This window comes from Danio aesculapii, chromosome 24, assembly GCF_903798145.1.
Source record: "Danio aesculapii chromosome 24, fDanAes4.1, whole genome shotgun sequence".
NCBI lineage: Eukaryota > Metazoa > Chordata > Actinopteri > Cypriniformes > Danionidae > Danio > Danio aesculapii.
The window spans coordinates 9,493,265-9,508,880 of record NC_079458.1 but is presented as its reverse complement, the minus strand read 5'-3'; the positions used below and the strand labels follow the sequence as shown (position 1 = coordinate 9,508,880).

Below are 15,616 nucleotides of genomic sequence, written 5' to 3'. Positions count from 1 at the left end.
TGAAAATATAAAAGGGACTCTCAATGTTAGAAGGTCAGTATTTTTTGTATAATTTTATATAAAAAGTAGGCTTTAAAACATATTTAAAATTGTTAAATGTGCAATGGTCAAATTGAGACCTTACTATAAAGCTAAGTAGAAATGTAAAGCTATAGTAAAGCTGACTATATGTGTAAGTAATTTAATGTTCATTTGATAGACCATCTGACCAACCAGAGCAGAGTAGACCCATGTGACCAATTTATTTTGATTTGTAAGGTAGACCCTTATGTAACCAGTCAGAGCAGAGAAGACCAGTGTGACATATCAAAGCAGAATAGACCCATGTGAACAGTCAGAGCAGAGTAGACCCATGTGTCCAATTAGAGCAAGGTAGACTTATGTGAGCAATCAGAGCAGAGTAGACCCATGTGACTAATGAGAGCTGAGTAGACCTATGTGACCAATCAGAGCAGAGTAGGCCCATGTGACCGATCTGAACAGAGTATTAATCTGACTAATCAGACCAGGGTAGATTTATCTGACCAATCAGGGCAGAGTAGATTCATCTGACCATTTGAAGCAGAGTGGATTCATCTGACCAATCAAACTGGAGTAGATCCATGTGACCAATCAGAGCAGAGTAGGCCCATGTGACTAATCTGAACAGAGTAGATTCATCTGACTAATCAGACCAGAGTAGATTCATCTGACCAATCAGGGCAAAGTAGATTCATCTGACTAATTGGAGCAGAGTAGATTCATCTGACCAATCAGTGCAGAGTAGATCCATGTGACCAATCAGAGTAAAGTAGACCCATGTGACCAATCAGAGCAGAGTAGACCCATGTGACCAATTAGAGCAGAGCAGAGTAGATCCATCTGACCACTCAGAGCAGAGTAGACCCATGTGAACTATCAGAGCAGAGTTGAGCCATCTGACCAATCAGACCAGAGTAGGTCCATCTGACCAATTAGACCAGAGTAGATCTATCTGACCAATCAGACCAGAGTAGATCTATCTGACCAATCTGAGCAGAGTAGACCTATGTGATCAACCAGAGCAGAGCAGACCCATCTGACCAATCAGATCAAAGATAATACATTTGACCAATCAGACCAAAGTAGATCCATCTGGCCAGTCAAGCAGAGTAGACCCATGTGACCAATCAGAGCAGAAAGGAATGGATCCATCTGACCTTTCAGACCGGGGTACACCCATTTGATCAAATCAAAGCAGTGTAGACCCATGTAACCAATCAGAGCAGAGCAGATCGATCTGACCAATCAGACCAAAGAGGATTTATCTGACCAATCAGACCAGAGTAGACCCATCTGACCCAATAGCACAGAGTAGATCCAAATGACCATTCAGAGCAGAGTAGACCCCTGTGACCAGTCAGAACAGAGTAGATCCATTTGACCAATCAGAGTGAAGTAGACTTATGTGACCCTTTAGAACAGAGTAGACCCATCTGACCAATCAGAGTAAAGTAGGCCCATGTGACCCATCAGAACAGAGTAGATCCATCTGAATAATCACACCAGAGTAGATTCAAATGACCAATCAGAGCAGAGCAGATCCATCTGACCATCCAGAGAAGGTGGACGCATGTGACCAATCAGTCTAATGTAAACCCATTTGACCAATCAGTCCAATGTAGACCCATGTGACCACTCAGTGTTATGTAGAACCATGTGACCAATCAGTCAGAAGTAGACCCATATGAGCAGAAAAATCCCTCAGATGCAGATTTGACTGAGACTGGATTCTTGAACAATTTCCATTCTTTTGGGTCTGAGAAAAGTTCCTATGAGGAATTCAAGTCATTTTGTCAATCCTAGGAGAAATTCAAGTCATTTGCCCTTAAATTGATGTAAACCCATTGTAGGAGACCTTCAAAACTAATTAAAAAGTAATAAAACAGCATCATTTGAATTAGCTTGCCACTGTGCAGGTAATCTAACGCTTTCAACGTCCATTTTTGTAAACACCCAAACTGTTTTAAATTCCAGCTGTCACATTCTGAGGAGCGTAGATGAAAGTCAAATAAACTGAATAATGCGCTGTCCCGGTGGTTAAGCCTCTAGGCTGGTATCTCAAAGGCTAGAGCTTCAGAATGGAGTTGAGATCTCCTGCAGTCTCTTCTAACTCTTATGCCCTTGAGCGAGTCCATTTGCTTCTGATTGCTTTATCTGCAGGTTACTGTATAAAGTGTCTATAAGAGACTGGGAGAAGCCGTAGAATACTAATACAGATGTTCTTGCCAAACACTAGCCGTAATTTGCTGTCAACATCCACATATTCCAAATAGAAATGTCAATATGCTGAGACTAATGAAGGCTTTGTTTTATATAAAGTGTGTTTAATTCACACTAGAACTGTGGCTTTGTGCAGGTCTGGTTTATACAGATGTGGAGAGCCAAATGTGTTTTTATGTTTTTGAAGTCTCTTATGCTCACGGATGCAGAAATGTATTTATATTAAATCTGTGAAATATAATTAGAATTGAAAATAATCGGTCGGTGTTACAATTCATAGAAACAATAGAAACAATTCATAGATTTTAGGATCAAATCCTGTTGTATAACTGTTTTGTGTGTGTATGTATATATATATATATATATATATATATATATATATATATATATATATATATATATATATATATATATATATATATATATATATATATATATATATATATATACACAGTTGATATGAAGATCAGTTCTGGTTGTATGAGTTTTGTATGATACTAATACATTTATAGATTTCTAAAATAAAATCTTATTCACCCAATTCATTTTAACTGGATAAATATTGCATTAATATATTATTATTCTTTATATATGCACTTTTTTTGAATAAATTATGCAACATTTAATAAATGACAATTTATAATAATAGTATAAAGTTAATATTGTAAATCCATTTTTTGACACTCTCATGTCTTTAATTCAACAGAAAACGAAACATTTTCTTATCAGTTTCTTCCTTTTTTACGCAAAACATAAATTTCTAGATTCTGACTGTCTGAGGGAAGTTTTCAAGGTTTTTTCTTGTTGCTGTTGTTTTGCGTCTTCTTTGAAATCCAGTTAAACTCAAAAGTGATTTTACGGCATGACTTGCCAAGTATCCAGCAGGCACACAATGTCATAAGACGTTAATATTAGGTTAGATTTAGGTTGTGACATCAGGTGACCAAAATTCAATGTCTAGCCAGCATCTGAGGACAACATTATTTTCACATCCAATCATGAAGTCAAATGACGTTGATATTTGTTTTATTTTGGTTGTGTTGGAAAGTGACCAAAATCCAACGTCATATTGACGTCAAATACGGACATTTATCTATCAGGTATGGCAACCAAAAAAATCCAACGTCTGATAGACGTCATAGTGGTTATGTCCACACTGTGTTGCTGTAATATAATTTAGGCTGGTTTATACTTCTGCATCGAGTGATCGGCGTGACCCACGTAGCTGTGCATTTATACTTCTGCGTGCTGTTTGTGTTGCTCTGCAGTAACACTTTCGAAACACTAGCTGCAGTAAGGTTTTATGTTCCTCTGCATCGAGTTTCTTCGCGAGTGTTTTATTTTTTCTGAATGCTACCTTAATGTACAAAAAGGTAAAACTCTTTCGGAGGTGGGAACTGACGGATGTACAACAACATTAATCATAAGGTGAAAACAAAACAAAAGTTTCTTTCTGGAGCTCCTTCATGGGACTCCACACTTGTAAACAATCGCTCCGTCTGGCCTGCAACACTCCAACTATGCACCGCCCACACTCAGCACAGCTACCAAGCCGACCAATCACATAGCTTGCGCTACGCATCGTGTATTTACATTTTTTGAGAGGTGCCCGTCAGTGTCGGAGTCCATAGATATATACACTGGATATCGCATAGGGACCCAGAACATGCATCAATAGCGCCGCCACATTTGTACAGTGCTCCCAGGACAAATGTCATTTAACCGCACTAGTTAAGACAGTGTTACCACGTGAAGATGCACGACTTTAGCGCTGTCTTCAGGTGTAGTAATGAGCAAACAAAGAAAACAAAGCACAAAGTCAGAACATTTCATTCCGTTTTTGTATGTTATTAACTTTTGTGCTAAACAAGTAACGTTATTGATGATAATACAGTCACTTACCGCATTCACCATAAGGCAAAGTCGCACCAACACGCAATCAATACCAGGCTTATGCTAGTTTTGTTGAATAAAATCAGCAAACAATGCAAAAGAAATATGACAACGAGATGCTGCGGTGCCAGAAACTTCTATAATTGTCGGCTAAGTGAAGGAGTCGTTCATAACAGAGATTTATTCACAAGCGAATCGCTCCCTCCGTCAGTATGAGAAGTGAAAGCAGGACACAGATTAGGTCAAATTTAACAGGTAGGGAGGATAGTACATTTCCATACACACAAACACATGCTTTTGGCAGGAATGCCTGTGCGATCTTATCCTTCAATGTAGAAAAGTGATGTAAAATTATAACTTTCGTAATTAAAAAAAAAATGCATACTGACCTCCGGGAAAACTCCTGATCATAGATATATGTGTATATGTGTATATATCTGGCTCTGGATGGCCACAGTCCTCCACTGCAGCTTGGTCCCGCATTCATTTCAAAGGAGTGCTACCCTGTACTAAAATGGCGGCTCTATTGACGCATTCCTTCCAATAGACAACAAAAGGATAGGCGACATCTAATGTATATATCTATGGTCGGAGTTAGCCGGGCTATACGGCCACACCTGACCATACGCATGCACTTAATGCAGAAGTATAAATCAGCCTTAAGACGTTGATATTTGGGTGATTTTAGGTTGGACGTTGGACATTGACATCGGTCTGACGTTGGGTTCTGACGTCAATCTGATTTTCATTTCCAAACAAAATGCAATGTCCCCACGATGTTGGAGTACAACGTCAATCTGACGTCATGTTGATGTCCTGTGCCTGCTGGGAATCGCCAAAGCATTGCAGATTACATAAACAACGAATACAATTGTAAAGTGAATATGTAATACATACATACACACTTAAAAACCCACACAATTAGAATTTTGATAAATGCATACATAAATAAGAAAGTAAAAAAAAAAACAGTAATATGGCTTCTCTTTTTCTCTCTCTTTCTCTCTTGATCTCTCTCTCTTGATCTCTCGGTAGTCAGTGAATCTGCATATATATGTGTATATCTTAGCATATAGCCTGGAGATATTGAAATCTCTCAGCCATGTCTGAGACGGAGTGCAGGACAAATATTCCAATCTGCGGATGTGAATATTTAATGTAGCATTTTGCAAATGTTCATTGCAACCCACTAATCAAACCTACACCAAACTTTCTTTGAAAGTGACGAGATGAAAAATCGCCGGGGTCAAACTGAGAGTGGGTGCTGGAAAAAAAAAAAAGCCAGGAGCACAGTTTAATGAATAAACCACAGGCAGCCATAATGTGGAGCAGATCTCCAGTATTATTACTGATGCTCATTTCATGACTCGGGATTGATAAGCACAATGATAGAATCACGTAGCATTCATCATAGGCCCTGTTTATAAAGGAAGCGAAAGTCATTTATTCCTTATAAAAAAAGAAATGAGATTGGTATTACTACATAATGTAAAAGCGGCAAGGATGGTGAACATCTTATCGCATTTATTGAAATCATCAAATGAAGTCAAATGAAATGCAGAAAGATCTCATGTGTGATTTTTGCGGTCCTGTGGGAAATTATATCTAATTATTTATATTAGAGTAAGTTTTTTTTTGCCCCTGAGAAAAAATTCATACATTTATTAAGCAGCGAAGCATTAAATTGATCAATAATGATACTTGATCTTGTGACTCTGAAGTCTGGAGTAATGATGCCTAACATTCAGCTTTGCATTACAGAAGTAAATGACATTTTAAGTATGGACATAGAAAGCTATTATTTTAAACTGTAATCATATTTCAGAATATATGCAGTATTTTTTGGCCAATCAAATGCAGGCTTTTAATAAAAAATAATAATTCAGTGCTGGTACTACATAAATGTTGGTACTAAATGGTCATTTTATAGATGATGATAAGGGTGAATATGTAATATACTGTTTGATTTGTCTTGTTTGTTTGTTTAGCATGTGGACACGTGGTCGTTCGACGTCTTCACACTGAATGATGCCAGCGGAGATCATTCACTCAAATTTATTTTTTATGAACTTCTCACCAGATATGACTTAATCAATCGCTTTAAGGTAAGAGGCTTTTTTTCAATCACATTAAAAAACAAACCAAAAGATTATTCCAAAGCAGTTTTTTTTTGGTTTTATTATTTGTTCAATAATAGCAGGAAAACAATACAGTGAAGATACAGGAAAAAGATATTGTTCACACTGTAACCCAAACAAATACATGAACGAATTAATTAACAACAAAGAATGACTAAACAAACAAATAAATAATTCCCAAAAGGAGAATGTGGCATCTCTTTAATATTGTAAAAAACGAAAGGGCATTTATTGTAGCAAAATTGTAGTTCATAATGATTGTAAAAAATAATAATTCTATAATAATAACTATATATATATATATATATATATATATATATATATATATATATATATATATATATATATATACAGAAAAAAATAATAACTTGACTTCTAGCTGATCATTTGGAAAAGTGGCAGAATGTAGATTTTTTTGATAAATCATCGGCATCCAAATCATCATAAATACTGCAGAAGACCTATTGGAACCCGCATGGACCCAAGATTCATACAGAAATCAGTCAAGTTTGGCGAAGAATTAGTTATGGTTTGGGGTTACATTCAGGATGAGGTAGTATCAAGTATCAAGACGTTTGTGCTGCCCATTACATTACAAACCACAGGAGAGGGCAAATTCTCCAGCAGGATAGCGCTCCTTCTCATACTTCAGCCTCCACATCAAAGTTCCTGAAATTGAGAATGCCTGGGGTTAGATGAAGGAGGTGGCAATGAAGATGAATCCAAAGAATCTTGATGAACTCTGGGAGTCCTGCAAGAATGCTTTCTTTGCCATTCCAGATGATTTTATTAATAAGTTATTTGAGTCACTGCAGAGATGTATGGATGCAGTCCTTCAAGATCATGGGAGTACTTGACAAGTTAAATGACAAGATTTTTGTCTAAGCAAAGTCAGACCTTACTGTCCTAATTAAATAATTAAAAATCAAGCCATGATCATATTTTATTTTAATCTAATCTAGAGGCCTTTGCCTTTCATATAAGCCACTTCTGATACCAAATGATTAACTAGAAGTCAAGTTATTATTTGTTATTCCTAAAACTAGGATAAGCGACTAGACTTTTGTCAGGTAGTGTGTGTGTGTGTGTGTGTGTGTGTGTGTGTGTGTGTGTGTCTGTGTGTGTCTGTGTGTATATATATATATACAGTTGAAGTCAGAATTATTAGCCTCCCTTTGAATTTTTTTTTTCTTCCCAAATGATGTTTAACAGAGCAAGGAAATTTTCACAGTGTCTGATAATATTTTTTCTTCTGGAGAAAGTCTTACGTATTTGTTTTATTTCGGCTACAATAAAAGCAGTTTTTAATTTTTTAAAAGTGAATTTTATGGTCAAAATTATTAGCCCCTTTAAGCTATCTTTTTCAGTAATCTACAGAACAAACCATCGTTATACAATAACTTGTCTAATTACCCTAACCTGCCTAGTTAAACTAATTAACCTAGTGAAGCCCATAAATGTCACTTTAAGCTGTATAGAAGTGTCTTGAAAAATATCTAGTCAAATATTATTTACTGTCATCATGGCAAAGCTAAAATAAATCAGTTATTAGAAATGAGTTATTAAAACTTTTATGTTTAGAAATGTGTTGAAAAAACGGGGCAAATAATTCAGGCGGGCTAATAATTCTGACTTCAACTGTGTGTGTGTGTGTGTGTGTGTGTGTGTGTGTGTGTGTGTGTGTGTGTGTGTGCTTGTGTGTGTGTGTATGTGTGTGTGCGTGCATGCGTGCGTGCATGCGTGCGTGTGTGTGTGTGTATGTATATATATCCAGTAAATCTGAAAAAAATACATTTACATATAGATGAGGGTTTCAGGTCTCATCACAACAGTTTTGTTTTAGCAGAGTATTAAATAAATCTTAAAATGTCTTGAATTTCCAAGACAAAAAATAAAATGACTTGGTGAAACCTGCAGAAACCCTATTTTAGCATCTTTTGTGCGTCTCCTCAGATTCCCGTTTCTGCTCTGGTGTCTTTTGTGGAGGCATTGGAGGTGGGTTACGGTAAACACAGAAACCCTTACCACAACCTGATCCACGCCGCAGACGTCACACAGACTGTGCATTACCTCCTGCTCAAGACTGGCATGGTCGTAAGTGAACTTTTATATCCTCCACCAGCATCAACAAGTCGACAAACAAGTTTTCCATATCTTCCATATCACATAAAGCACAGCTACCCTCTCAACAAAATCCAAGTCAGCCATTTCCAATGAAACTTGATCTGTTATGAAGTGAATTCTACATGTGAATAAAGCGAGTAAACTCAAAATGTTATAGTGCGATTTACTTTCACGTCTGGTGTGAACGCCCCATAAAACTTCATAATCATTATCTATGCATGAACAGCTTGTAACACTTCATAGACAAGGGAAAAGTTGAAATCACATGTTATGACTCCTTTAATGACATAGGGCTCAAACTCAATTCCTTGAGGGGCGCAGCTCTACACAGTTTTGCTCCAACTCTAATCAAACACAGCTGATTCAACTAATCAATTTGTTCAAGACTACTAGGCTGCGTCCAAAAACACCTACTACTCAGTAGGTACTGCCTTTGAATTCAAATACTACTCAACCATTAGAAACATTTTTTCCTTCACTTTCGTCAATTGGTGAAGTTTGTTCCTCGCCACTGTCGAGTATTAAACCACACTGAACTGAACTAAACTGAACTTCAACTCTGAAACCTGGACTGACACAGTTTCAATTTACTTGAACTTCTATGTTAAGCTGCTTCAACACAGTCTACATTGTAAAAGTGCTATAGAAATAAGGATGAATTGAATTGAAAAGTACGTTCTATACAGTTTGAATGTGAGTAGTATGAATAGAACTGATGTAATACATCCACCATTTTGTCACCATCATATGACCCACCCGCGTCAGTTGCGTCGCTTCACTCCCATTTATGAATTCTCCCACAGTGCACACTGGGATAGCATAGCATCCATCAGATGTGCACTTCAGAATCTCACCGGAATTAGTAGGTCATCCTGGTACTTTTGGCATACTGTTTTTCGACAACTACTCAGGACAAACTACTCAGCTTGCATACTGTTTTTAGCGTACTATATGGTATGGAAGTATGTGATTTAATATAATAAATATTAAAATATAAAAAAATGTTAACGGATTGATATTTTTCTGATATCACAACTCTGTGGTTAGTAGTTTTGGAAAATATAAGCAGATGTTTCAATATAACGTTGGCATACACTCACGGGCCACTTTATTAGGTACAGCTGTCCTACTACTCGTTAATGCAAATTTTTAATCAGCCAATCACCTGGCAGCAACTCAATGCATTAGGCATGTAGATCAAACTGAGCAATAGAATGCGGAAGAAAGGTGATTTAACTGATTTTGAAGGGTTCTCTAGGGTTTACAGAGAATGGTCAGAAAAAGAGAAAATATCCAGTGAGCGGCAGTTCTGTGGGCGCAAATGCCTTATTGATGCCAGAGGTCAGAGGAGAATGGCCAGACCGGTTTGAGCTGATATAAAGGCAACAGTAACTCAAATAAGCACTCGTTACAACCGAGGTATGCAGAAGAGCATCTCTGAATGCACAACACGTCCAACCTTGAGGCGGATGGGCTACAGCAGCAGAAGACCAAACCGGGTGCCACTCCTGTCAGCTAAGAACAGGAAACTGAGGCTACAATTCACACAGGCTCACCAAAATTGGACAGTAGAAGATTGGAACAACGTTGCCTGGTCTGATGAGTCTCGATTCTGCTGCGACATTTGGATGGTAGGGTCAGAATTTGGCATCAACAACATGAAAGCATGGATCCATCCTGTCTTATAGCAACGTTTCAAGCTGCTGGTGGTGGTGGTGTAATGATGTGGGAAAAATTTTGTCTTGGCACACTTTGGGCCCATTAGTACCAAATGAGCATTGTGTCAACGTCACAGCCTATCTGAGTATTGTTGCTGACCATGTCCATCCCTTTATGACCACAGTGAACCCATCTTCTGATGGCTACTTCCAGCAGGATAACACACCATGTCATAAAGCGCGAATCATCTCAGACTGGTTTCTTGAACATGACAATTAGTTCACTGTACTCAAATGGCCTCCACAGTCACCGTATCTCAATCCAATAGAGCACCTTTGGGATGTGGTGGAACAGGAGATTCACATCGTGAATGTGTAGCCGACAAATCTGCAGCAACTGTGTGCTGCTATCATGTCAATATGGACCAAAATCTCTGAGGAATATTTCCAATACCTTGTTGAATCTATGCCATGAAGGATTAAGGCAGTTCTGTAGGCAAAAGGGGCTCCAACCTGGTACTAGTATAAAGTGGCCGATGAGTGTTACTTTCTATGTGAATATATGTTTTGAGATTTTACTGCAAATGTCACGTCCATAACTCTGGAATTGCCCAATACCTAAATCCTCCAACAGAAAGTCTGATTTCAAGCCTCCAGGGACTTGTGTATGTTTAAATGTGCTTACCTAAACTGATCATGTACACAGAGTTATCTCGGTTGTTTATTATGATTATCATTTCCACTGAATAAGCCTGTGAAGTATGTTTTATTAAGGCTGACACCACACTTGAGGTGTTTATTGAGGTTGTGGAAGCAGGTTCGCACTGGCTCCACAATCCTCCTCATACACCAATCAATAGGAAGTTAATCTCCCTCAACGTCTCCAAACACACTCCCGTCAGTCCCGTCACAGGCTCATTAACCTCTCCATGATGTGTGCGTGGACGTCACACTGGTGCGCGCTCTGACAAATCGTTTGCCCACTGGCGTTTTACACCCTTGATGATTTTCTTTTTGTGGTTCTGGCACTTGGGTGATTTACTGCTAATGTAAGATAGTGTAATGCGCTGGAGAATAAATGCGTGGAGGAATAATGAACTAATATAATTTCATTTCCGTCTGCTTTATCTGCAGTTCAAGTAAAAAGATTTTATTAGTTATAGACGAATACGTAATTGTCTGATAATGAAGTGGATTTTTGAAAAAAAAAAAAAGTTGAGCTTGAAAGGTGACACGGTGGCTAAGTGGTTAGCACTGTCACCTCACAGCAAGAAGGTCGCTGGTTTGAGTCCCGGCTGGGTCAGTTGGCATTTCTGTGTGGAGTTTGCATGTTCTCCCCATGTCAGCATGGGTTTCCTCCGAGTGCTCCAATTCTCAACCCCCCCAACAGTCACATGTGCTATAGGTGAATTGAATAAACCAAATTGGCCGTAGTGTATATTTGTGAAAGTGTAAGTGTATGGGTGTTTCCCAGCACTAGGTTTGCAGCTGGAAGGGAATCCACTGTGTAAAACATATGCTGGATAAGTTGCTGGTTCATTCCGCTGTGGCGACCGCTGATAAATAAAGGGACTTTAAAAATGTCCTTTGCTATGCTATCGCCAAGGTGTTTTGTGTGGTTTCTTTGCAAAACATCTTTCTGTTCAGTTGTTCTTAAAGATCAACAATCAACAAACAGCCAGTGCAGTTTGGATTTTTTAAACAAAATGATCTTTTGAGCTGGTCCTTATTTATAAAGCAAAGAATGAACCAGTGAGGTTTGATTTCTAAACGAATGACTGGTAACGATTGTTTGCATATGAAACAAACAGAGCACTCAGTATAGTTTTCCTGGATGAATTACTTTTTTGAAAAGTGTAAAACAAAACACTGGTTGATGGGACCTTTTTTCTGACTCCTTTGAGTCATATCTTAAAATAAAAAAGATATATATTTATGTAAGTTACTGGTTTGAATAAGGTGTGGGTGGTATGACCAAAATGTTATTTTATGGTAGCAATCAGGGCTTGACATACAGTTACGAGATATTTTAAATATCTTAAATATTTTAAATATCTTAAATATTTTTAAATGTGCTTAAAATAGGTTGATGGAAACATAGCTAATGTTTCAAAGTACTTGAATTGTAGATCATTATATTATATAAGTTTTTTCACCATTGTTCTCATGTTATGTCTTATTATCCAGCACTGGTTAACCGAGTTGGAAATCTTCGCTATGCTGTTTGCCGCCGCTGTGCACGATTATGAACACACGGGAACCACCAACAACTTCCACATACAGACCAGGTACTACAGCAGGGGTGACCAAATCTGTTCCTGGAGATCGACCTTCCTGCTGATTTCAGTTGCAACCCATGTCAAACACACCTGCCAGTAATTATCAAGTGCTGTTCAGGTCCTAATTAATTGCTTCAGGTGTGTTTGATCAGGGTTGGAGCTGAACTTTGCAGGAAGGTCGATCTCCAGGAACAGGGTTGAGCACCACTGTACAACAGCAACCATTCAGTTCAGCAGAGCCAGTACATCAGTGTGGTTCAACACAACTATTGTGTGTTTTACAGATCCGACACAGCCATACTGTACAATGACCGTGCCGTTCAGGAAAACCACCACGTGAGCGCAGCCTATCGACTCCTGCAGGAAGATGATGAAATGAACATCCTCTACAATCTGTCCAAAGATGACTGGAGGTCAGAAATGTGTAGCAGACTTCAAACTTTGCTGAAATATTATAAGTGCAAGTGATTTAAAAAAAGTCAAAGAAAGTGTAAGTCAAAGAAAAACAGATTTTTTTAATTTATTTATTTATTTATTTATTTATTATAACATGCAAAAGGTACACAAGTTGGGATCATACAAACACAAAGAAAATGAAACATCAACAAAAAACAACAAAAACAACAACAATACAGTTAGGTACTGGCAGGTGCTTGTGTATATGTGCGTGTGTGTGTGTGTGTGTGTGTGTGTGTGTGTGTGTGTGTGTGCGTGTGCGTGTGCGTGTGCGTGTGTGTGTGTGTGTGTGTGCATGTAAAGGTAAATTGGTGGACAGGTCAGAGTACATACATACTGTAAGGGACAATAGCAGTCAATAAATAAAGCAAGTATCATAGATATAAATAAAACAGATAGAAAGAAACCAGTCAGGGGTAAGGCGTGACAACAGTGCTAGTAATGATAATAGTAATAATGACAGTAAAAAGAAAGTAAGGACAACAGTAATAATAACTGACAACAACAATAATAATAAATCACAAGCACTACACCCACTACTACTACAGAAAGTTACTAATGTTACAACTACTACTGCTGCTACTACAGCCACTACTACTACTACAGCCGACTACTACTACAATGTCTACTACTACTGATACTACTACAACAATGACTATTACTACTGATACTACTACAGCGTCTACTACAACTACTGGCACCTGCTGGCCTGTCCACAACTACGCTTGATAAAGTGTGTGTCTCCATAGAGTTTTCTACTTGGTGTATGACATGACCTAGTGTTATATCTAATCAGTGCGCATTTGCGTGTTCATGACTTAAGGAGGCGTGGCTTTGGACGGCAGGGGAGGAATGTAAAATTTCTAAGCTATTATGCTAACACTAGCATTCTGGCAGATCACCTACTGCACCTTTAATTTAATAAAATTTTATTATTTAAAAATTTATTTTTTGATTGTAGACCAATGTAACCTGCAGTAATGTCCACACTGAAGACTTGTGTTTGTGACAGAGAGCTGCGGACTCTGGTGGTGGAGATGGTTCTAGCCACCGACATGTCCTGCCACTTCCAGCAGATCAAAGCCATGAAGAACTTCCTCCAGCAGCCGGAAGGGTACGTACAACCACAACATGGTTTTTCATTTCAGTAAATGGAAACTAAAACTAAGGCCCTGTTTACACTAATACATTTTAGTTTTACTACGTTTTTCTACGGTTACGCCATCCATCCACACTACCACAGAGTTTTTGAGCCCCGAAAACGAAGCATTTTGCAAACGCTGAAGAGGCCGTTTTTGTTTTAAACTGCTGCTCCTCTGTGTCAGTGTGGATGGGGGGAAACGGAGACATCTGAAAACGGAGGCATGACTGCAGACATTTGACTATCTGATTAGGGATTTTTCTCAAAATTAAGTGCACAAAGTTCAGTCTTGCATCCTTTCTTTGTAAGTTATATTTAAAATAATCTCCCAAGGATATGTCGGGTAAATCTTCAAAGGGAATAGTGTACTTTCCAACCTCATTCACATCACCCTGGATATGTGGCTATTTTTACAATAAAATGAAACATGATATAAGGAACTGCCTATTTTCATTTTACTATTAACAACTTAACAGACACCAAAAATGTTGAGGCATCGTGTAGCTGCATATTTATATGATTGTCAACTTCACTGTATGCATATTTATAACAAAATGGAGACTATAACATATCTGCCTCCTTTAATTCTCATTGAAAAAGTGAAACATACCCTCTCTTTTGCTGAATATCAGTTTTAATAATAGTTAAATAGTAAAATATAAATAGTTTATACAATGTAGGAAATAAATGCAAGCAGTGAGTTAAATGTGCAGAATCAGTGTTCATGGTTACATAAATGAATATATTAACTTATCTTTGCGCTCAGCCAAAACACGTTACCTGAGAACAAGTAATAGATTCAAAAGACAGAAGAGTCGTTAGATAGAGACAAGATGAATTAAATATCATGTTTAACAACTATAGTGAGATGATATCCAGCGGTATATCCTTGAAAAACTGTCTGACGTGCGCTGCTCTCACCTGGGGAGGTGTGCTCACCCACTGACTGCTTGGAGCTCAGACGTCCGCATACGCTGCAGCACATGACAAAGTGTGTGGATGAAGATCTGTTCAGAAATGCTAGGTGAAACGCCAGTGTGGACGTGGATCATTTTCATTCTAAAACGCCATTTTAAAACTAAAATGTATTCAGGTAAACAGAGCCTAAGACTAAAACTATTGATCAAAAAACATTTTCCTTATGCTCTCTTATTTTGTGTCCCACTCACTTCTCAACCAGTCTACACACTTATGGCAAAATTAAAGTTAAATAATATTAAAATAAAAACTATAATTACTTTGGGAAGCCCACATCAGCCAAATCTACAAAAGTCTCACATCGTTCATGAGTAGATCTCCAGAGGTTGATATTCACATAATGATAGGTTGGACCCTAATCTCTGTCTTCTGCAGGATTGATAAACCCAAGGCCTTATCGCTGTTACTGCACACCGCCGACATCAGCCACCCTGCCAAAACCTGGAACATGCACAACCGCTGGACCACGTCTTTGCTGGAGGAGTTCTTCAGACAAGTCAGTGGATGTCCCACATCTTACTCTGCTTAGATAAGCATTTAACTTATTCTTGAGCTTATCCATTCTTGAGATGGATGTATGGAAATAGGGGATTGGGTTGGATTTTATTGGGATGGATTGATGGATGGATGGATGGATGATGGATAGGATTGGGGTGGATGGGTGGATAAAATGGATTGGGATGGGATGGAAGGATGAATGAATGGATT

The 15,616-nt window shown here is 38.2% G+C and overlaps 1 protein-coding gene across 2 annotated transcripts in view; it reads left to right on the top strand.

Annotated features, from left to right (window-relative positions):
* The window catches only part of pde1ca (phosphodiesterase 1C, calmodulin-dependent a), a 203,123-nt gene that overhangs the window by 153,387 nt on the left and 34,120 nt on the right, over positions 1 to 15,616 (top strand). For both annotated transcript variants that reach the window (XM_056450599.1, XM_056450600.1), the window contains 6 exons: positions 6,123 to 6,239; positions 8,226 to 8,366; positions 12,242 to 12,342; positions 12,618 to 12,746; positions 13,802 to 13,903; positions 15,284 to 15,404. In XM_056450599.1, coding sequence (XP_056306574.1) covers positions 6,123 to 6,239; positions 8,226 to 8,366; positions 12,242 to 12,342; positions 12,618 to 12,746; positions 13,802 to 13,903; positions 15,284 to 15,404 — 711 coding nt within the window. The remainder of the gene's footprint in view (positions 1 to 6,122; positions 6,240 to 8,225; positions 8,367 to 12,241; positions 12,343 to 12,617; positions 12,747 to 13,801; positions 13,904 to 15,283; positions 15,405 to 15,616) is intronic.